The sequence below is a fragment of the Amphibalanus amphitrite genome, unplaced genomic scaffold (assembly GCF_019059575.1).
Source record: "Amphibalanus amphitrite isolate SeventyFive unplaced genomic scaffold, NRLGWU_Aamphi_draft 000371F_arrow, whole genome shotgun sequence".
In the NCBI taxonomy this organism is placed as follows: domain Eukaryota; kingdom Metazoa; phylum Arthropoda; class Thecostraca; order Balanomorpha; family Balanidae; genus Amphibalanus; species Amphibalanus amphitrite.
In genome coordinates this window covers 490,938-512,998 of record NW_024881865.1, presented here as the reverse complement: position 1 = coordinate 512,998, position 22,061 = coordinate 490,938, and the positions used below count along the sequence as shown (strand labels likewise).

At 49.5% G+C, this 22,061-nt stretch overlaps 2 protein-coding genes across 10 annotated transcripts; both read right to left on the bottom strand.

Moving 5' to 3' along the window:
• Positions 1 to 4,499: 4,499 nt before the first annotated feature.
• LOC122389781 (tubulin beta-4B chain) lies at positions 4,500 to 8,123 on the bottom strand. Its single transcript, XM_043382170.1, has 5 exons — positions 7,718 to 8,123; positions 6,968 to 7,076; positions 6,477 to 6,602; positions 5,883 to 6,112; positions 4,500 to 5,606 (listed from the first exon to the last, which is right to left on the bottom strand). The coding sequence occupies exons 1-5, from the start codon at positions 7,772 to 7,774 to the stop codon at positions 4,785 to 4,787; spliced, it is 1,344 nt and encodes a 447-aa protein (XP_043238105.1). The 5' UTR covers positions 7,775 to 8,123; the 3' UTR covers positions 4,500 to 4,784.
• A 966-nt stretch (positions 8,124 to 9,089) lies between these two features.
• On the bottom strand, positions 9,090 to 21,981 carry LOC122389780 (transcription initiation factor TFIID subunit 8-like). 9 transcript variants are annotated; one of them, XM_043382163.1, is made up of 5 exons: positions 21,803 to 21,981; positions 11,266 to 11,447; positions 10,854 to 10,975; positions 10,185 to 10,500; positions 9,090 to 9,795 (listed from the first exon to the last, which is right to left on the bottom strand). In XM_043382163.1, the coding sequence occupies exons 2-5, from the start codon at positions 11,402 to 11,404 to the stop codon at positions 9,572 to 9,574; spliced, it is 801 nt and encodes a 266-aa protein (XP_043238098.1). In that variant the 5' UTR covers positions 11,405 to 11,447; positions 21,803 to 21,981; the 3' UTR covers positions 9,090 to 9,571. The 9 variants fall into 9 exon arrangements, with proteins under 9 accessions (XP_043238098.1, XP_043238095.1, XP_043238096.1 ...); XM_043382160.1 differs by having other exon boundaries at positions 18,327 to 21,969; XM_043382161.1 differs by having other exon boundaries at positions 21,887 to 21,964.
• Between the last annotated feature and the right edge of the window lie 80 nt (positions 21,982 to 22,061).

Sequence of the window (22,061 nt, the reverse complement as noted above, 5' to 3'; positions counted from 1 at the left end):
TGCTTGACGTCGACGAAACTGCTGGCTTTGAGTTTAGAGGCATGACCTTAGTCTGGGTTTGGGTCTAGAGCCGACCTAGTGGATTTGCAGTTTCAATATCCGTTAGTAATCCAAATAGTAAGACGGAACTGTCACGCTAGTCAGGACTGATGACGAATCTGAGCCGAGGCGCACACCATGCCAGGGCGCGATCTGGCAGTATAGTGATGGATTGCCGGGCGGACCGCACATTTACCGATGACCGAGGCTGCAGTCCCTGATCTACGAGCATAGGACGTCCATAACTCAGCTAGAAATAAACGGTCAATCAACTTACAGCAGACCCATCACTATCCCGATTTACACACCGCCTGCAAACTCCAAACGGTCAAGCAGTGCAGCATATGGCGTCCAGACTGCCCAGCAGCTCGAACCAGCCCTGTTACAGCGGCCAGTGGCTGCCGTGCACCAGTGCCGCGGTGACCTGGCACGGGCGCGGCCCGCACACCGGCCCACCGACCTCGTTGCGCCTTTGTTCCTCGCGTCGGCTGTGCTGACACCGTTTCAGAGTGGAAGCCAGTCACGACAGATACAACAGTCGCCTGTGTGCTGCCCGGTGGACGATACGGCCACCGAAACATAACGGCAGCGCCGCTATCAGCCGAGAAAACATGTCATTATCGACCACTTCCAAGTCTCAGACTCTGAAGCTAAAAAGAAAAAAGAAAAAAACACAAGATATAAAAATTATTGTGACCTGACAATGCATAATGAAAACAGATTTATTTGACTTCACTTAACATTCCCAAGGTCTGACAAGCTTATATCTAAACCTTTCCAAAACATCCCTGACGCCTTTCCCAGTTGAATTACCACAGCGCTATTGGCACATGGCTGGTTTTCTCTCCAGACCGCCATTGTATGCCAGTCCGGATCATCGCACGGACGGGCCGCGCGCCAGTTTAGGGCGAATTTAATCAAGAAAGTGACTTTCGAAAATCTGCTTGAAATATGGCTGAATGTATAGGAAATTGCCTGAATTTTAAGAAACCACCTGAATTTTGCACATATGGCAACTTTTAGGAGGTGATTTGACTACTCAAAGTGGACAGATTGTTGGCTTTCTCATATCCTGCCGATTTGCGGGCAAGAACGCGACTTTTGTAACGCAAGTTTACATAGTGTAATACATATTGAATTGATATAAATCATACACCATTGTTCTTCCCAATGTCTCTAAAAAACGATAGGATAACTTGCAATACTGGCTGACCTATCGTCTGCACGTTACGACTGATAGAATCAAACCAATACATGCATGCGTTTTCATAACGATGTTTCATGAAAACCGAAGATTTCAACAACTACCGCCGTTTGCCGCCACGTCAGATCTAGCATGATTGCAATTTGCCAGCATTTTTTGACTTGGCCCGACCTTTTTTTCCTGCTCGAACTTGCTCGCCTCACCGGTAGCTCGAGTTTAAACATGACCGACGGCACGCCGCTCGGTCATGACCCAGCCGCGCGCCGTGACCTGACCTGGGGGCGGACGGTGCGTGACCCGACAGGATCCGGAATGACGTGTGGTTTTTAGTCCCGCCCATTGAGTGATGTCACTGTCTACAGCAGCCAATCATCGAGCCTGTTATTATGGGTCAGGATGTGTGTCAGCTAGTCATTGGGTGGCAAATGTATCGTAACCTATTTCGAGAGTATGAAATAAGTCCTCTTTGGCCACGATGATTTCGATTATTGGTACCTGATCATTCCTGCCCCGTACTGCTGCTTTCCGTACACCCGGCTGAGGTGCAGGAGGCCTTCAGGACCAGGATGGGGCTGCGCGTGGACGAGCCGCGGGCAGGAGGCAGCGGCAACTCCAACGACGGCAACACCGCCCGCCGCGCCTTCCGCTCGCCGGCCGAGTTCGCGGCCTGCACCGGCGTCGACCAGGAGCTGATCGACCGGGTCGGCACGGTGCTGCAGGCTGTCAGCTGTCCGCACCGACTGGACATCGACGCTCTCTCCGCGTACTGCCGCCGCACGGCTGAGCTGTACGTGGAGAGGTACATGTCCACCACGCTGCACAAGCTGCTGAGCCACTCCGCGGCCGTGGTGGAGTCTTGCCACCTCCCGATCGGTATGATGTCTGAGGAAGCAGCAGAGGCTACCCACAAGCGACTCTTCGACACACCCGCAAGGATTCGAGGATCCACACGATGTCGGACCTCCTGGGCTACCTGCTCGTGGCGAGCGACCCGCTGCTCAGCAGCCTGGGTCTGCAGCGCCGGGGGAGGGGGAGGGGGAGGGAGAGGGAGAGGGAGAGGGAGAGGGAGAGGGAGAGGGAGAGGGAGAGGGAGAGGGAGAGGGAGAGGGAGAGGGAGAGGGAGAGGGAGAGGGAGAGGGAGAGGGAGAGGGAGAGGGAGAGGGAGAGGGAGAGAGAGAGGAGAGAGAGAGAGAGAGAGAGAGAGAGAGAGAGAGAGAGAGAGAGATGAGAGAGAGAGAGAGAGAGAGAGAGAGAGAGAGAGAGAGAGAGAATCAGCTACGTCGTGACGACGGCACCGACAGCAGTGCTGTCGACAGCGACGACTGCCACAGCAGCAGTGACTGTTCAGCAGTGACAGTAGTGACTGGCAGAGTCGAACCAGCGCGGCGTGTCGTGAGAGTGTTCAAAGTGTATGTATGTAACATGTGATGCAATACATATGTATCGTGTGTTTATGCTTTTTCGATTATCGAATATATCGAAAGCATCAGGGATGACCCAAAATGCCTAAATATACCCATTTAAACCATTTGAAAAACATATTGAGAAATATTAACAACGCTACGAATAAATTCGCCCTAAACTGGTCAACAACAACAAACTGGTCCACTGTGCATCGGCGAAGATCGACAAAATATGACACAAACCCAGCTCTCACTGGATGCCTACCTATGGTTCGTTATGTGCATTTGTCCGGTCCATTGAATAGCCCGTCAGAATTAAGCTGCCATAGACTCATGCCATTTTAAGGCATGGGCAATCTGGACAATAGACATACAAATACATGAACTGCTATATCGACACCTTTTTTAAACCCCACATTTGTTCTCCCGTGAAGTTCAGACAAGTTGTTTAGAAACCTTCAAAAAAGGTACAGTCACTCGATTTTTCTCAAGTTTGTCTGGCTTGGCAGATCAAGCAATGCCAGAGCAAGCTTACGAACACACAAATTTGATCAGGATCGGACGATTGGACACTTCTAAAAAGAGATCTTTCGTGCTTCCCGGAAATTCACCGAACAGATGTGGGGTTTAAAAAAAGGTGTCGATATATCAAGTAAGGGTAAGCAAATACACGGCCGGCAGTCGCCTGTTCAGGAAAAAATGACTAGCAATAATTTTATTGACGTGGAAACTCAAAACCGAAGCACATTAATGTAACTGTCCTTAGATCTTTGATGAACAGCTCGTAGCTTTTTTCGCAGCATAGTTTGCTTGAATAACATTTTACGTAAAACAATAAATGGGAAATCGTGCGCGAGCCATAGGCTCTTTCTCGACACTTATCGATTTATGGTTATTGGTTGAACATTAGTATTGCAAGCTGAGCATTTTGTCAACGTTCCACGCCTCCAATCACAGTACCTACATATTTAGATAAACACGCCTGTTCAGGCCAAATCAGCATTACTGGTAACGTGCACCGAATGAAATTCTCGAATTTGCGGCAGCTCTCTATGTTCAGTATGGAAATCAGAGAAATAAGCGTTAAATAAAATAGGTCCCGTAATGTATGGCATATGCTATTCTCTATTAGCACTGTAGCTAGCATATGCAGCTTCAAGCGACGCACAGCAAACATACTGAATTACTGATCACTATACGCTTATCCACCAATTTCAACGGCGAGAAGTGTATAAAATAGGTACAGTCGTACTGCGGAGTTACATTCTAAAATCCTGAACAGAACGGCCGAGGCCCAACCGTGGTATTCGCCAGCCGCTCCGCTTCGGGGCAGGTTACAGCTGAGGAGACGACCCCGCACGAGTGGCACCACAGCCGGCCGTGACGTCATACACTGACGTCACCTGGATTCCCGATTTGGCCCGACCGCAGCGCACGAGCTGCCATCGTATGACGTCAGAACCCAGCGTATACGCTAGTCGGGCGACGGAGGCGGAAGTGCGTCAATAATCGACGTCCGGGTCATTACGGGGTACACCTGACAAAAACGTACTAGAAATCCGATCACCAGAAGACTAGTGCGTACGCAAAACAAAGTACCTGAAAGAATACGACGGCACCTCCCTGGCTTCAGTCATTGAGTGTGAAGGCCAGCACAGATAGTTTCATCGGTAGTCTGTCTACGTCTCAGCAACAAAATATTCAGCACTGTGCACGCCTCCGCCTACGCTCGATATCCCGGGTTAAATTCATTTCGTTATGATATGGCTGCTGAACAATGAACCAAAAACCTATCAATTTAAAAGCCAAAGTTCAACCCAACCACGGACCAGTTAACTCCAAAGTCGTCTAGCTAGCCTCTTTCATATTTTATTTTACAACACAAGACTTTGGGCACGCATGATAATCAAGCGTTACCTTTAGCTTAATGACATTCTTCTTCAATGTGACTAGTTGATGTGACAATGTCCTAACGAATAGTGGCGTACCAATAAAACGTTAATGATGTGACTGTTCTGTATTTTACGTGGCAAAATTCAGATTCATCTCAAGGTACGACACGAAGCATCTTGGGTTTTGGTGGACGGAGGTCGTGCATGTACCCCATTTCGCAGTCAGATGGTCAAAAGTGAGCGCTCTCACTGTTCGGCGCCCTCCTCTTCCTCCTCCTCGTCGAACTCTCCCTCTTCCTCGGCAGTGGCGTCCTGATACTGCTGGTACTCGGACACCAAGTCGTTCATGTTGCTCTCGGCCTCGGTGAACTCCATCTCGTCCATACCCTCGCCGGTGTACCAATGGAGGAAGGCCTTCCGCCGGAACATGGCAGTGAACTGCTCGGACACTCGCTTGAAGAGCTCCTGGATAGCGGTGCTGTTGCCAATGAATGTGGCAGACATTTTCAGACCGCGCGGGGGAATATCACACACAGCCGTTTTAACATTGTTCGGGATCCACTCGACAAAGTAGCTGCTGTTCTTGTTCTGGATGTTCAACATCTGCTCATCCACCTCCTTCATCGACATCCTACCACGGAAGATGGCGGCGACAGTGAGGTACCTGCCGTGACGGGGGTCGCACGCAGCCATCATGTTCTTGGCATCGAACATCTGCTGTGTCAGCTCCGGGACGGTCAGTGCTCTGTACTGCTGGCTACCGCGTGAGGTCAGGGGCGCGAACCCGGGCATGAAGAAGTGCAAACGGGGGAAGGGCACCATGTTCACGGCCAGTTTCCGCAAGTCGGCATTCAACTGACCGGGGAAACGCAGGCAGGTGGTGACGCCGGACATGGTTGCCGAGACCAGGTGGTTCAGGTCGCCGTACGTCGGCGTCGTCAGCTTCAGCGTCCGGAAGCAGATGTCGTACAGGGCCTCGTTGTCGATGCAGTACGTTTCGTCCGTGTTCTCTACCAGCTGATGGACAGACAGCGTAGCGTTGTACGGCTCCACCACCGTATCAGACACCTGAAACACAAATAGCATAAAATCATTTGAGTACATACACAAGCTGCACTGAATTACTCGAAGTGGCTATGTGACAAATAGTTATTCGACAATCTTTGTTTAAATGCATTTTAAGTACATCTGCAAAGCAAGTATATTCAAGTGCGTTGGCGAATGAATAAATTAGGTCGATGTATGTACCCCGCAATGACGAATGAACGGGAGGAGACGGGGGTGTCCAATCATACAACTAGGCCTTATACTCGTATGGTAGAAGTTTGTCTCCATTCAACTTGCCTTTGGAGAGGGCACGACGCTGAAGGTGTTCATGATTCGGTCTGGGTATTCTTCACGGATCTTGGAGATGAGCAGAGTTCCCATTCCGGATCCAGTTCCACCGCCCAAGGAGTGTGTCAGCTGGAAACCCTGCAGGCAGTCACAGCTTTCCGCTTCTTTGCGAACCACGTCGAGCACCGAATCGACCAGCTCTGCGCCCTCTGTGTAGTGACCTTTCGCCCAGTTGTTACCTGTAAACAGAAACGTAACAGTCAACTAGGGAAGTGGTCTACGAGTGACGGAGCATGCAAGGCACGATGCTGGCCAGCCAGTTACCCCGTATGCTAAGGAATCAAGTAGATTGCAAATCAAGACGTAAGACGATAGCTTGAGAATTGAGTAACATACCGGCGAACGAATTTACCGTCCAAAACACCAAAAATAAGTTTAAGCTTAGCTTGCTTGTTATTCTACAAAAATGACGATTGCAGCTTAGCTATAACAACTTACAAGTAAAGAGCGACATTCCCGGAACGACTGACCGGAAAACAACTCAAAGCGCCGGTAGAGTTGGATAACACGTTAAAAACAAAATGATAAAACGCGATAGCGTACCTGCACCACTCTGGCCGAAGACGAAATTATCTGGTCGGAAAATCTGTCCAAATGGGCCGGCACGGACGGAATCCATTGTACCTGGTTCCAAATCCACCAAGATAGCCCGCGGTACATACTTGCCACCTGATGGAAGACAAAGCGTAAAACGTCAGACAGCACTACTCTTACAAATCGAGCGCTTCAATCATCGCTATTTTGCGGCGTAACTAAAATCAATGCAGAATGCCCGAGCGCAGAAGAAAACGCATAAGCAAAAATGACATGAGGCTGGCTAAACGTTTCAAATTGCGCTTTACAATTACCGCAAACCTTAAAATTACCCTCACGATGACCCCAGTTCGCTTTAAGACATTGCCACTTTTTCATACAGCCCCTCTGTCGTTTTAATGCAGAACATCAGCAAATCAAACATCAATGAAACTTATTAATATAAATTATTGAGATTAGGTATATTGAAATAAGTGCTTAGTACGGGAAAATTTCCTCACCGGACGCCTCATTGTAGTAGACGTTTATCCTCTCCAGCTGTAGGTCTGAGTCACCGTGGTATGTTCCCGTCGGATCAATACCATGCTCGTCTGAGATCACCTCCCAGAACTGAAACAAAATTAACGCTTTTGGGAGGACATTTATAAATGGTGCTGCCTCCCAACCTTCTAACCACTAATCTTCTGCACTCTTCTAATCAATTCTAACTGTTAAACAAATCCTATCCTCACCTTTAGCCCTATGCAGCGCCATTTATTGATTCACGTTTCACTCAATCTCCCGATGCTGATCTCAAATGCTTCTTTCGTTGATGATTAAATATATGTACCACCGGTGGACTCCGGGGAAAACAACAACAACAACATTCACCTCGCGAATAGGAATTGTCGTCTACGAGTAGATGGATGCAGGCAAGTAGCGTGGAAGAAAAGGGCACAATAAAGCTTTAGCTTTGACATTACATTAACTTTTCACTTTCTCCATGCACCGAGATTGGACCTAAAACGTCTAATCATTTCAACCGGCCACTTGTTACGCATAACAGCAGACAATCCAGCAGTATCAATCCAGATTGAGTTCGCTTACGACTCAACACTTTTCTATGCTAGATAATTGGCTCAAAATTCAGCCACAAGAGAAATATAAGGGAAATAGCGACACAAGCACCGAATTCTTAGCGACCCCATGGTCACAACGAAATTGAAATCAGCCGCTAAATGAGTCGAGCTTTACAAAAAGAACGTACTCACCTTGGCTCCGATTTGGTTGCCGCACTGGCCAGCCTGCATATGAACAATCTCTCTCATTATTGCCGCGTGTACTTTCAAAAAATCAAAAGAAACAACCACTGCACCAACCCCTCACAACACACAACACAGAATTTCGTCTCGAATATTCGAATTTGTCACGCGGGAATAAAGACGCGCTAAGAACGGCGTAAGAAATATGTTTTCATCTTACGGCTCTAAGCAGAATACTTTTGTAAGAATTATTTTGTTTCAAACGATAGCTTTTTCACATTTTCAAGCACGAATTCTAATTTGAAGCCTAACTACACCAATTTTTAACACTGAAATGCTAAAACTTTGCTTTAAAATAGCATCAAAATTAAACTATATGTCTACACTTCCCGCTGCTTGGACTACTTTTCCAAGTGAGCTCCGTATTTCACAACCCATTTTATAGCAATATTACTTGCAAATAAACTAGTAAAATTTGGAACGTTTTTAACTGAAATACTCGCCCTTCATATTAACAACTTTGGAACATCGTTGAACTCCAATGTTTAACCAGTTGGACCTAGCAAAGCTCAGGATCTCCGTAAGGTGCTGCCACCTCTCATATACTTTAGGGCGACATCTAGGAAATTGAACTTTTCCATGCTTTGGTCGCTTTGGTCATAAATCTCCAGGTGGGGATTGCAACAACTTATATGACCTCGATTGCAACCATGTTGATCCGCGGGAAAAGTACGCATCGCAAAAGTACGTAGGGATTGCAATCATGTTCCAGCGACCAGTAGTTTTGACGCGATGCCTGAACTCTCACCTCCGGTCTCCAGTCCACTCCAGTCTCCACTCGAGTGGGATGGGATGCACCTGTCCGAACCTGACAGTAGGTCGCCCTATCATCTGACCTGACAGATGTCGGTCTAACTGCTGGGTGGTTGGTTCGATTGCTGTTCGAGGAACTCATCATCGCTCCTATGATGCCTCTGTTCCTTCCTCAGGACGCACAGATACTCAAGTCTAAATAAATCCCTGATCCGAGTTCGACAGTCATCTTCATCCAAAGTGAGTCGCTCCTCAGGAGCAGGCCCATCGTGCGGTGGGATGACCTTTCACGGGGCTGGGTAGCCCGTCCATAGAGACGGGCTCAGCCCCGACGATAATGGCAGTCCAGACCAATGTCCCTCCCTAATTCCTAGTCATTTCGACTCCGCAAGGCATCTTAATACAGACTGAAAGGCTGGAGCCAAGCAAACGAGAGCACTACGACCAAACTTTCGCGCATTGTGTGGCAATTGACAATAACATATTTGGTGCACAATGTGCGACATGTTCATAATTACTTCAAAGCATAATTATTTCTCACTGGCTTACCCAATAACTAAAAATGTAATACAAGAAAATGTGCATTATGTATTATACACGAATGAATTTCTAATGAAACATCCGTACGAAGATGAGCAATACAGGACGTACAATGCAATATCTTCACGATCCATCTGCTTCATCCATCAGATAATCAACGGCGAGCATGAGATACAGCATCCAACACGTCCCGCATTCCGTCTGCATGCACGTCAATGACGTAAAACAATCATCTAACCCAGAAACACGGGTGTTTTACTGGAATTTTACACCTATTCAGCTAGTGTGCAGTGTTTTCCGGTCACCCAGATCGGTATCAGGACCCAAACGCTTGTAAAACTGCAGTTAAACTCCACCGAAGGGAAATATTACCGAGCGAGATCAAAACGAACTTACAATTCGTGTGTCCAGTACACATCATAGTAGCCCTCGTCCCGATTCACGACACAGTCATCCCCAACGCAAAACACCGCTAACAGCTCGACTCTCACAGTCCAGCCCAATCGGCGCTCAGAGTTTGCGCTTGCGCGGCATTTTTGGCGGCCTCAGGAAGGGATTGTCGATACCCTCCGGCTGCTGTGGCGGCGGCTCGCGCGCGCTGCTCTCCTGCTCTGCCCCGTCCTGCGGCGAGCTCTTTCTCTTGCGCGGCACGTAGGCCTCCTCCTCCTCGAAGATCTGGTCGCGAGGGTCCAGCGCTTGGAGGTAGGGGTTGACGATCGACCGACAGGCGATCACTGCGAACGGCGGAACAGGGGGCGCCACCGGCGGGAGACGCGTCAGCGAGGGCCACACGGACGTGATCAGCTGGGCCGATCACGCCCGGTAAGAGCACGGGATCAGTACGAGCACGAATCATGAAAATCATCTATTGTTCGAGAATAGCTTGAGTTGTCTGCTAAACAAGGATAAAGCACAAACACGAGTAAGCAAAGACTAGCGAGCAACGATTTATCTAAATCCGAGATCCGTTGGAAAAAAAAACGGACTAAAGAGAGATAGCAACTAACTTCAAACACATCATATAACAAAGTCTAAATCACCGCATCACCTTGGATTGCAGCAACTGCATTAAAAAACTGCCCACCCAGCCCTCAACCCTTCAACAGCCCACCGGATCACTCACGCGGGAACTGGGCCTGCTCGTCTGAGTCAAACAGTTTATCGACGGGGCCCGTTTTGGCGATGAACCGGGTGAGCGCCCGCTCCATATCCCGCTTCTGGCTGGCGGCCCGCTCTCGAACGGCCTCATAGTTGGTGATGGGCTGCTTGTGGGTGGGCGTCTGCACGTAGGCGTGGCTATCGGGGAAGGCGGGCAGGTGGTCGGGGATGTGGGCCGGGTGGTTCTGCTTCTCCCCGACCTGCAGCGTCGGCGGCTGCTTGGTCGGCGCCGACGGCAGCGGCGTAGGCAGCGTCGGACGATGACGACGCTTGGCGAACTCCTGGGAGAGACGGAAGTGCGCGGTCAGGAGTTTATGGTGCACGGCTCAAATGTCGAGTCTGACTGCCGACGGAAGTATATGTACGTGAGACATTAAGTACAAATTAGCCTAAATTGATATATTTTTTACGTTTTTATTGGGGCTTTCGGGCGCGCCGACTACTAAGGTCATTTTGCGCCCGTTGCGCCCGCAGAATATGTGCGAAACACTGTTGCTAGCACGAGACACCTCACCATTTTACGATAAGTACGAGCGTCGAGTTCCACGAAGCACGGTACTAATTGTCTAGCATCCGTTACCGTACACAAGCCAACTACTATCAGCTGCACCATCAGCAGCAGACAGCATCATACCGTGATCGAGGCGACGTTGAAGCCGTTGTCGACCAGCGCCATAACCACGTCGCCGACGACGAGGTCGCTGCGGCAGGCCAGGTCGCTGTACGCCTTGCTGCTCCGGCCCAGCTCCTTCAGCACTGAAACACACCGGCAGGCAGCGGTAAAATTCGCAGACCAAAAGCAATGCTGGGGGGGGGGGGGGGGGTCGATATGCTTACTAGCTTGTTGTGCAACCCGATAGACCAAATACCTGATAACGTCTGTTCCCGATAAACCAGTGTAAAGTGTGTTCAATGTTTAACAAATGGCTAGTGCGATATGCATGTATAATAGTTAAACGGTTCTCTCCTGACTAGTCAAGAACTTTCTTGCGGGCCAAAAACTTGACTGGTTCCAAGTCCGATGATGTTTAACTCGGTTCACTCACCACTGATGAAGCTTTCTGTGAGTGAGGAGAGTGCTGCCGGCTCGATACTGGTAAATCCCGCCTGCTGACAAACTGATGAGACTGCCATCGCCATGACCCTTCTCCAGGGTGTTGCTGGCAGGGTGCCGTCAGCCTCCATCACTGGATGAGTTGCTCAGTGCAGACTGCACGCTGGTGGTGAACTGTAGGCAAGACAGAAATCCATCAGAACAATAACAGTACATAGGAATAACAGTGGAATAACAATAACAGTGTATAGGATACGTCAAAAGTATTGATACCTTCCGTCTATCCGATATAACTTGGAATATTTCCAATATGGTTCCAAACATCGCGTTGCTGAGAACGTCCTTGCGTTCCTGCATCCTTCCCTGAGGCGTACCAAGATTAGCTGAGCAGCTATTTTGACCCAGAGGGTAACTAGCCTGGGTCATCACTTACCTAGTGATCGAAGCATGAACTACGGCCCAGACATGAGGATCCAATTTTTCAGTTAAGAGGTGCGTAGTCGCGCTATTGGCATGCCTTATCGTGGCAACTCACAGAATGACGTTGCCTGACACTTAACCCTCGCCCGTATTGGTGTTTTTCCAGCCGCGAGCGTATAAGGGGGGGGGGGGTCCGTTGGACCCCCCCCCCTTGCCGTTTCGCCCCTGATCGAGCTAGAGCTTCGGGGAAAAAACGAGCGTGTTGCCCGTGACGAGAGGAAGCCGATGATACCTAATTTTTTGGTCTTAGGTCATTGGTTGACCTTGCAGGTCAGGTCAATGACCCAAAAGTCGGGAAAATCGGGACCTGTTAGAACGTCGTAAAGTGTGGCTGCTACGGGGTTTTTCGGGGTGCTGATCACGAATATCATGTTAGTTTTGATCACAGATGATGTCTTCATGCATTTAGTCCAGGTCGGGTCAGGTCAGGTCAGGTCAACCAGTAGGGGTCCTGCCGGGTATTCCTAGTAGGTGTCTGCCGCCTCTGACAGCTTCGTAACATGTTACGAAGGCACCAAAACTACTTCGCAAATGTTCAAATGGTTGCTAAATTCGAATTCAGCTGCAAAAACTGGCCTAGAAACATGTAAAACTCGAAAAAGTGAACCGAGGTCATCAAAGGTCAATGACCTGACCTGACCTTCAGGTGACCTTGACACCCACCCTAACGCATGGGGGCAACATCATATCACATGTTTGAACGCTTGAAACCACGAAAAGACTGCAAACGCGCGGCTAATGCGAGCCGACATACGCCGAATCGCGATTCCGGCCAAACATGGTCACGAAAAGTAGGTCACAGGTTAAAGGTCATTGGGGTCAGGGTCATGAAATTTTCAGAGTAGGTGTAAAATTGATTAACGCGAGGGTAGGTACTGAAAGTTTCGTCGCGATCGGCCGCTTTTTACGCGAGATATTCGCGAAAAACCATGGGGGGGGGGTCCGTTCGACCCCCCCCCCCCTATACGGGCGAGGGTTAAGGATGCCAGTCCTCACTATCAAGCGCTGGTGGAAGAAGTTTAAGGAGACGGGGGGGGGCGTCATAGGAAGACCCCAACCTCGGTGGCCCTTCTGCATTTCAACCTGGAGAGAAAGCACCTGGAAATTCCGAGCACTCTGCAAAAAAGCTGGGTAAAATTCCAACTCAAATGGATCATCTGGAGTCCGGGACGATTGTCCGGCGATACTGGTGGGACAAACTTCTACTGAAGGCCCACAAGGCTCATGTAAGGCCAAAATTGGCGGAAAATCAGTGATTCCAGAGCCTTAAATTTTGCAAGAAAGGCAAGAACAGGATGGTGGAAGAGTGGAACTGAGTAGAAACGGGCCATCATTAGAGACAAGTCTCTATTCCACCTGTTTTACCAACAAACCACCAGATAAAGCGAGCATGGGTTGAAAACATGATTAAGGTTCCGAAAACTGTATCGTGAAATTCTGGTTTCATTTGATGCCATAGCGCAGGATTTCCTATCAGGGCCTGGGCTAGCTGCATGCGATTCCGTTGGAAATGGTGATCGATGCTGACTACTATACAGAATATCCTGAAGAAAGCCTGTCTACCTGCCATCAACAGGATGACCACCATGGGTTCCGTTCTTCAGCGGTGCATGGTGCCAACTGCCACACAGGTCGGATAACATTTTCCAGGAAGACAATGCTTCTTCTCATTGGTCTCCCTGATCTTAGAGATGGTGCCAGGCGCCAGCAGCATCTTCCTACTATCTGGGCGAATGATACAAGGCTAGGGAACAAACCCAAGCTAAATGCAATCAAATTGCTATGGGGAATTTGTTGCTATGGGGAATTTGTTGCTATGGGGAATTTGATCGAATTGCTATGGGCTGGTCCCGTAGCTCAGTTGGTAGAGCGTTGGACTCCATGTGGTGAGAGCACGTGTTCCCGGTTATAAAAGACCGGGTTCGAAGCGTGACGGGCGCTTGACATTTATGGGCCTCCTGACAGGTATGGTTGCAGTTGGTGGCAGGCCGTAGCCAGGCGAAGTCAGTGAGGGCCGAGGAGACCGGCCATGTGCAGCTATGTGCACACGTTTAACTTTGTACTCTAAATTCTGTCATAGAACTGGAATAGCGCGATCAGAGGGTAGGGGGCAGGGTCACCACAACCAGCTTCGTTTAGCGGTGGCTCTGTCCTTGTGAATCATTCCTAGCAAAATGTTTGGACTAAATCTATTAGAAAAAAATTGTGCAGCAGGAGCTTAACCAGACAAAACCTCCCAGCAACCCCACACAGCTCAAATAGGCAGTCAAGAGGACAGGGGCAGATCCAGCCGATCCGTTTGGGGAGGGCAAAAGTTTCCGACCTATCCGACGACCCCTATCCGCCCCCGCACTGGGAGGAATGTAAGATAAATTTTGGATGGGGATGCAAAATTTTCTCAAGGGGCCCCACTGAAGGTTTTGGGCCCCTTTACTTTTTCAAGCTGTCAATCATCGATTTATGAAAACCAAAAGTTAAGGAAACAATCCATACAGGAAGTTATCCAAAATGTTTGTATATTTCAGTGAACCTAACAAAATCACAGCATACCTAAATAAGTGAAATGCAACAAGTTTTTTTTTACTGGGTGATTTTTCTTATGCTAACCACCACCCGCAAGCCTCAAACTACTTTTCTGGATCCGCAGTGGACCTTTGAGAGCCCTACGGGTCCACTCTTACAAGACCGTTAAAAACCCTCTGGAAACTTAATGACTCAATGGAGGCTCCTCCAGAAGCCTTCACGACTTCTCAGATTGAATGAGTCCCCGACCAGGGTCGGTTCCTCAGAAGGTGCTGAAGGGTTTCAGAAAGCGTAGGCTCGAGAGTCTGGAAAGCTCTCAAAGACCGGCATCGGACCCAAAAAGCCTGTATGGAGGCCCTCAAAAACCGGGATAGAGGCCAAAGGAGCTGATGTTTAGCCTAAAGAACCGGTGTGGAGGAAAGGGTAGAAGTCTGAGTGGGGCCTTCAGGGGCAAACGTTAGGGCCCCAAAAGTATGTGTGAGGCTCTTGGAGGCAGGTAGGTCCCTGGAGCGTGCAGCATGGGGTCCCAAGAGCTCGCGTGTGAGCCCAAAATTCGGCTTCATGTCCGTGGAACATGCATGGGGATTCTTAGAAGCCGCTTGGACACATATTTGATGGGTCGTGGGTACCAAGATCGATGTAATGGTCATAAAACCCGGTGTAGGGCCAAGAAGTTCCGGTGTTGAGACTCTCAGAGGCCGGCGAAGGGGCACCAGGAGCGGATACAGTGTCTCAACAAGCCTACATGGGACCTGACAATCAGTGTGGAATCCCACGAGCCTGCGTAAGCCCTCAGATACCTTTGTAAGGCCCTCAAAGGTCGTTGTGAAGGGCCTCTGAATCTGAAATCTTCGCGGGGCCCCGAGGCCAGCATGTCCCCTGCCTGCGTTAAGGCCCTCCAGAGGCCGTCGTAGGGTTCTTCATAGACCAGCGTGGGCCCTTGGAGCCTTCGTTACAGGACTCTCAGAGGTCAGCATGACCCCTGCAGTCTGCCTGCGTTGAGGCCAGATCAGAGCCCGTCGTGAGGCCCTCAGACGCCAGCGTGGGCATTTGAAGCTTGCATTGGGTCCTAGAGGTCGTCGTGAGGGCCCATAGATGAAAGAGGTCGTCGTGAGGGCCCTCAGGGACCGTCTCGGGTGGAATCGCTGTGGAAATCGTTGTGAGGACCCTTAGAAGCCTTCAAGAGGACCAGCAGAGGTCATCATGAAGATCCTTGGCCATCATGACGGTCTTCATAGGCCCTGGGCCCTCAGGTATCTTTGCAAGGCCCTCAGAGGCTGTGGTAAGGACATCAGAGTCCATCGTTAGGGCCATCAAGAGACCGTCACAGGTTCCTCAGATGCCAGCATAGCCCCTGCAGCCTGGTTGTGTTGGGGCCCTCAGAGGCCGTCGTGGGCCGTCTAAAGCCCGATGGGCACTCAGACCTTAAATGGGTCTAGGACCGTGTCACGAGGGCCCTCAGAGACCGCCGTGGGGGCCTTCAGAGGCAGCGTAACCCCTGGAGTCTCCGTGGGGTCCTCAGATGCCGTCATGGGGCACCAAACGCGGTTCGGGACACTCCTAGCGGGCGAGGGCCCCACAGACCAGCATAGGGCGCTCCTGACCAACAACTGGACGTCTGATGATCGGTGATTCCACATGATCGTTCGTTTCCCGATCACTGGTTTTTAGGATAAAATGTATTTGGGGGTGTGGCAGGCCTCTTATACGGCTTTTGGAGGGTGCAAAAGGCTATGTTTGCACTCCAATGTTTTCCATGGGTCTGGAGCTGAAACCCCTGCACCCTCTATCCGGATTTCCGCTGCCCTTGAGCACCGAGATGACCAAACGACTTTACAACGCCACACTATCTACATGCAATCAGTTCAGGGAGTTCAATCTATTAACAGCATTCTGGCATAAATCATCAGCAGCGAGCGTCCAGCTCCTTCCTTCGGAATGGCCCTCACCGAAAGTCCTGCTTTTTCGTCCAGATAGTCCTCGACGCCGTATTCAATTTTATCATCTCTATATGCTTTGGGAGGGGCAAAAGGACAGTCTTGCCCACATGATTTAGCTTTGGGGAGGGCAAATGCCCATTTTGCCCTCCCCTGGATCCGCCACTGCAAGAGGATGTGAGCAAAGATCAGCCCTCAGCATCTTGATCTCCAGAACTTTGTGCCTGGCATATAACTGCTGGTGTCTCACGCTGTGCCCAGCTTCATGGAGAATATAGCAAGATACCTATAAGGAATATAGTGCCTGGTGTAAAAAACTTATTGCATTATTTTCACTATCCCTTAATTTAACTCAAGAGACAGAGACGTAGGTATATTTTGCGCTGGTCATTGTCAAATTTCACGTGTGATTCAGACAGGCTTAAAAATCTGACTATAAATAGCAAAACCCACGGTGATTATAAATAAAATCAAGTAAATAAATCAAAATGTTTAGGAAAAATGATCCTATTTGTAACAATATTGTACAATGACAAAGTTTGTAGGTACTACAAAGTACAAACCTAGGCCAAGGCTAAAACTTATTCAATCTAGCATTTGACGCATGCCAACTTGCAACGCATTATCAATTTGAGGGAAAAAAATCCCTGTGATAATTACCCAAGGCTCTATAGAATAATTATCCACTGAACTACATAATGTAATGGGACCGTGTATATCACACCACGGTGAGATTTACACAATACCGGCCATTTGTGTAAATCACACCCACCCCGGTGTGATATACACAAAATCTACTACGTAGTGTAAATCACACCCGGGTGAGGAATACACAGAGAGGGCAGCTGTGTGTATATCTCACCACGATGTGACGTCATAGCAACGCTGAACGTCCATTGGTCAGAGCAGTGACTCTGCTCGCCCATTGGTCAGATCAGACTAAGCACTACGAATATTCCGGCGGGATTCCGGGCGTCCTCTCTCTCGAAATCAGCTGACCGCCTGGCCTAGTGGTGAAGGTGCTTGCACCATGATACGAATGTTGCGGGTTCGAGTCCCGTCGGTGCGGGCGCTTTTTCCCGCATTTTCGCTTTTCCTTGGTAGCGGTGGGTTTGCTGCCGACCGACAAGTTTAAAAGCACCAATACAATATGGAAAGCGACGTCTGAATGCTCGTGGCGAAGCGGTGCAGTGCCGAAGGCAATGCCTTAGGAGAGATTACAGGCAATGGTAAGTAAAATATTTTTAGGTTAAGTGGTTGTGTATCTGGCTTCAGGCCGAAGGCCTGAAGCCTGATGCACAACCACTTAACCTAAAAATATTTGACTTACCATTGCTTGCAATCTCTTCATGCGAGTACCTTCTTCCTCATCCACGGGTAGGCAAAAATCAGTAGGTCAGGTTAGGTTAGGTTAGGTTAGGTTAGGTTAGGTTAGGTTAGGTTAGGTTAGGTCAGGTCAGGTCTAAGGTTTGGTTAAGTGTCTTGTTACCGTGCCTACTGTGTAAATCTCACCGGCAGGTGCTGCGTGGTTTGACACCCAGGTGTGATTTACCCACTACCGAGCACACAGTGTATATCACACCCTGGTGAGATTTACACATTGGCTAGGCCTACTGTGTAAATCACACCCAGGTGCTGCGTGGTTTGACACCCAGGTGTGATTTACACACTAGGAGCACATTGTGTATATCACACCACGGTGTGATTTACGCATTTGCCGGGCCTACTGTGTAAATCACACCCAGGTGCTGCGTGGTCTGACACCCGGGTGTGATTTACACACTAGGAGCACATTGTGTATATCACACCCCGGTGTGATTTACGCATTGCCGGCCCACTGTGTAAATCACACTCCGCGTGGTGTGATATACACAGGAGTAGTGTATTGTGTAAATCACACCCGGGTGAGGTTTACACTACAGTGCGATGCATTATGTAAATCTCACCGTGGTGTGATATACACGCGTCCTAATGTAATTACCAACAAAATCACAATGAAATATACTAAAAAAGAAATGAAACTGTTGCGCCAGTTTAGCACCACATAATTCCTTCCATATCTTACCATTTCATTCCGGAATTCCTTCGCCTACCAGCAAAGCATGCAACTCACCTGCTCACCTGTTGGGGGTTCCCTGCCTTCCAGAGTACAGCATAGAGGATGTGCATAGGATACGTGAGGAAGGAACCCGCGAACGTAGGGCTCGCCCGGCGGAGACACCACAAGGGGGTGCTGCCAAGCCGGGAACAAGAGCCTGCATAGTGACAAACACGAATTTTGCTATAGTTTCATGATACATACAATAAAAGATCGTATACAATAATGCAAACACAAATTAGGGGAAACAGGTCAACGCAATAGCCATCACATATGATAAGAGAACAAGGCATCACCCATCGAGTCAGCCAACATGGCCTTGAACCTGCTCAGGTCGGATTCACCTACGACCTGGTCAGGGAGTGCGTTCCAAGCGGTGATACAACGCTTGCTGAAGGACCTGGTCCTGACATCAGTTTGTGCTCGAGTGTGGCGGATTTTGAACATGTGGCCTCTGGTACTAGACGAGGGATCAAGTTCGAACATGGTAGTGGCATCTATACAACACTTTGCGTGGAAAATCTTCCAATATTGAATCAGATCGGCACGTAGAAGTCTGCCCTGGACCGAGTACTGGTTCAGAGCCCTAAGCCGGGATTTATAATCAAGCTCTCCCATGCCTAAGATCTTTTTAGTCCAACGGCGTTGAACAGATTCGAGGAGGCGCACGTCCCCTATATACGCAGTGTGCCATACACATGAGCAGTATTCCATGATGGGTCTTACATGAGTGTTGAATAAAGTGAGCATGAAATCAGGGGATCTGCAGACAGTTGACCTTAACAAGTTTTGGGTAAGGCCAGCAGCCTTTTGCACTGTCAAAGCCACATGCTGGTGAAACTTTAGGTCAGAATCAATAAGAACCCCGAGATCAGTGTGGGATTTCACGACCTGAATCGATGTTTGGTCTAAGTGATAGGACGGGGGAGGTAGGACATGGGACCTTCTTTGAAAGCGGATGACCACACATTTTTTCAGATTTAAGTAGAGACACCAGGACTCTGCCGTGCGTTGTAGCATCGTTATGTCCTTCTGACAAGCCTGTGAATCACGACAGTAGTTAGCTGGACTGTCGTGGCGTATTGTCATGTAGATCTTCAGGTCATCTGCAAATATTTTATACTGACAGAGGAGGTTACTTGCGACATGGTTGACGAAAATAAGAAAAAGAATTGGTCCGAGGACAGAACCCTGGGGTACGCCACTCGAGACGTTGCGCTGGCTGCTTGTCTTTCCCTTTACCTGGACTGACATGCGGCGACCAACAAGAAAGTCCTCGATCCAGCGGATGAGGGGGGTATTGATCCCTAGCAAATGTAACTTGGTGAGCAGAATAGGGTGAGATACTACGTCGAAGGCCTTGGAGAAGTCAAACATGATGACGTCAACGGTGTCGCCCCTGTCAAGGTGTCTGGAAACGTCATCGTAAACCAGCAGTAGTTGGTCCATGGTTGAGCGACCTGCACGAAACCCGAATTGGTGGTCAGACAAGATATTGTTGCTCTCGAGGTAGTCTGTCAGGTGGCGGGCGATTATTCGCTCTAGACACTTGCATGTTACTGAGGTCAGGCTAATAGGGCGATAATTAAGGGCTTGGTACCTTGAGCCTTTTTTGAAAATTGGCACAACTACCGACGATTTCCACTGGACAGGCAAGCGGCCTTCCCTCAGCGACTGGCGGAAGAGGAGTAATAATGGGTAAGTTAAAGCTGAGGCACACCTTTTTAGTAGGCAGGGGTGGATATCGTCCGCTCCCGCCGCAGAGAAAGCATCCAGGCACTGCAGGGAGGAGAGCACGTCCTGGGCACTGACGTAGAGTGGAGGCATCTGGCTGGATACAGACTGGTGATCAGTTGGGCCGCGACGAAGGGAAGGGCTGTGCAGGGCGGGTGTGAAAACACTGGCAAATGCAGTGACGAAAGCTTCAGCCATCAACTCTGGGTCGTCTGAGAGACTCCCGTCAGGTAGCTGTAGCGGGCCGACTCCGGGACAACCAACTTTCTTCCTGCGAAGGTAAGCATGAAAACGTTTGGGCTGTGTCTTAAGATCATTAAGTAGTTCAAGCTCGTAGTTGACTTGAGACTCAGTAGCAAATGATCTTAGCTGCTTGTTTGCCTTGAAAAAGTCTCTCAAGGCTACCTCTGCTGCGACAGAGCTTTTGCCAAGGCGGTGGCGGACAGACTTATACTTTGCCCAAGCTTCCTTTTTACTGTTCCTTAACCTGTGAGGAGGGTTAGTTTTCCATGGCAGCCTGTTTGAGATCTGTTGTGGGGCAAGGGGAACACATTCCTCAACAAGGGGCATCAGGACATTCACGAAACGGGTATACGCGCCACCGATGTCAAGCGCTGTAAACTCAGCATCCCAGTCAACCTCGTATAAGGCACGCGATAGGATGTTGTATTTGCCTTTCTGCCACTTCCGGTACTTAGCAGGGGCGATCTGCGAAGGAGACGTCTCAAGGTCAAACACATAAGTGCATAGTATCGGGCAGTGGTCGCACCCGGGTAAGGGAGGGAGTACCTGAACAGATCCAACTCTGTCTGCGTCTGTGGACAGGACAAGATCCAGTATATTGCCCGAACGTGGGAAAGTGGGCACGATAACCCACTGGGTAAGCCCCAGAGACATGAATACTTCGTAGCCTTGCCTGTCAAAAGAGGAAGCGTGAGATATCGGACAAGAACTCTCCCAGGACAGCGTAGGTAAGTTGAAGTCCCCCAGAAGAAGGACTTCCCTGTCACCACAGAAGGCCAGCAGAAAGTCATATATGTGTGCTGTGTCCTCCAAGGAGGAGGATGGTGGCCGATATACCACTGCAACATGCAGGTTAAAATCAGGAAGGCGGACCGCTAGCACATTCTGATATGGCTTATTTACTTCATCAAACTTCACTGAGCTGTGGATGTAGAGGCACACGCCATGTTTGGGGAATCTTCCTGGTGTATCGTTCCGGACAATGTGGTAACCTGGAATGGTAATAAAACTGTCAGGCATAGAATGCAGCAGATGAGACTCTGTAATAGCAAGAAGGTGAAGTCCATGATCGACAAGGAATTCCTGAACGAATGGCACCTTCCTGGTAAGGGAGTTAACATTAGCCTGGCCAATCTTCAAAATAAAAGTAGATCCACTGGAGCCCTGGCAGGGAGCCGAGGCTACTCGTTTGCCACAGGGCGGGGCTGGTTGTTGCCAGGTGCTGAGACAACAGAGCCATCTGTCCTCTCAGATACCTGCGGAGAGGGGGTAGCCGTAGGTGGGACCGCTCCAGGGCTCGGTTCCTGTTGGTTGCCAGCAGCAGGCATGGAGGGGGCATCAGATGCAGGCTGAGAAGACCCAGCACCATTAGCTCCAGCTGCCACGCCCGCTGCAGACCGCCTCGCTCGCAGCTCAGCTCTCTGGTTGAAGGTCAGGTCACGTCGGATGAACACAGTCCCAAAGAGGTTGGAATGTTTCAGCTGCCTACAGTTATTCAGGATCATCTTTCGAACCTCGTCATCCTGGACCTTTCCACGATAGAGGTCGCTTTCTGAGGGAATTTTGACAACGTCAGTAAGTGTGACACGCTGGTTAACCAGATGTTCTGAGACAGCCTCAAACTTGGTGACAGCCTCGGATGCTGAGGCAGCACCCAGGCCCCTAATAATAAGAGAAGTGCGGCGCTTTTGCTGCTCCTGTAATTCACGAAGCTCTTCTCGCACCACTTTTTCCTTTTTCCTTTTTGATCCTTTTTGCAAAAGGATCTTGGAA

Bases quoted from the DNA above. Each gene is read 5' to 3' on its own strand.
- LOC122389781 (XM_043382170.1), bottom strand. From the start codon at position 7,774: ATGAGAGAGATTGTTCATATGCAGGCTGGCCAGTGCGGCAACCAAATC. The intron at 6,113-6,476 runs GTACGCTATCGC...TTCTGTTTACAG, and splicing joins CTTCGGCCAGAGTGGTGCAG to GTAACAACTGGGCGAAAGGT. The intron at 5,607-5,882 runs GCAAGTTGAATG...TTTGTGTTTCAG, and splicing joins GCGTCGTGCCCTCTCCAAAG to GTGTCTGATACGGTGGTGGA.
- LOC122389780 (XM_043382163.1), bottom strand. From the start codon at position 11,404: ATGGAGGCTGACGGCACCCTGCCAGCAACACCCTGGAGAAGGGTCATG. The intron at 10,501-10,853 runs GTATGATGCTGT...CGTCTCTCCCAG, and splicing joins TCAACGTCGCCTCGATCACG to GAGTTCGCCAAGCGTCGTCA. The intron at 9,796-10,184 runs GTGAGTGATCCG...CGCCGTTCGCAG, and splicing joins CGAGCAGGCCCAGTTCCCGC to TGATCGCCTGTCGGTCGATC.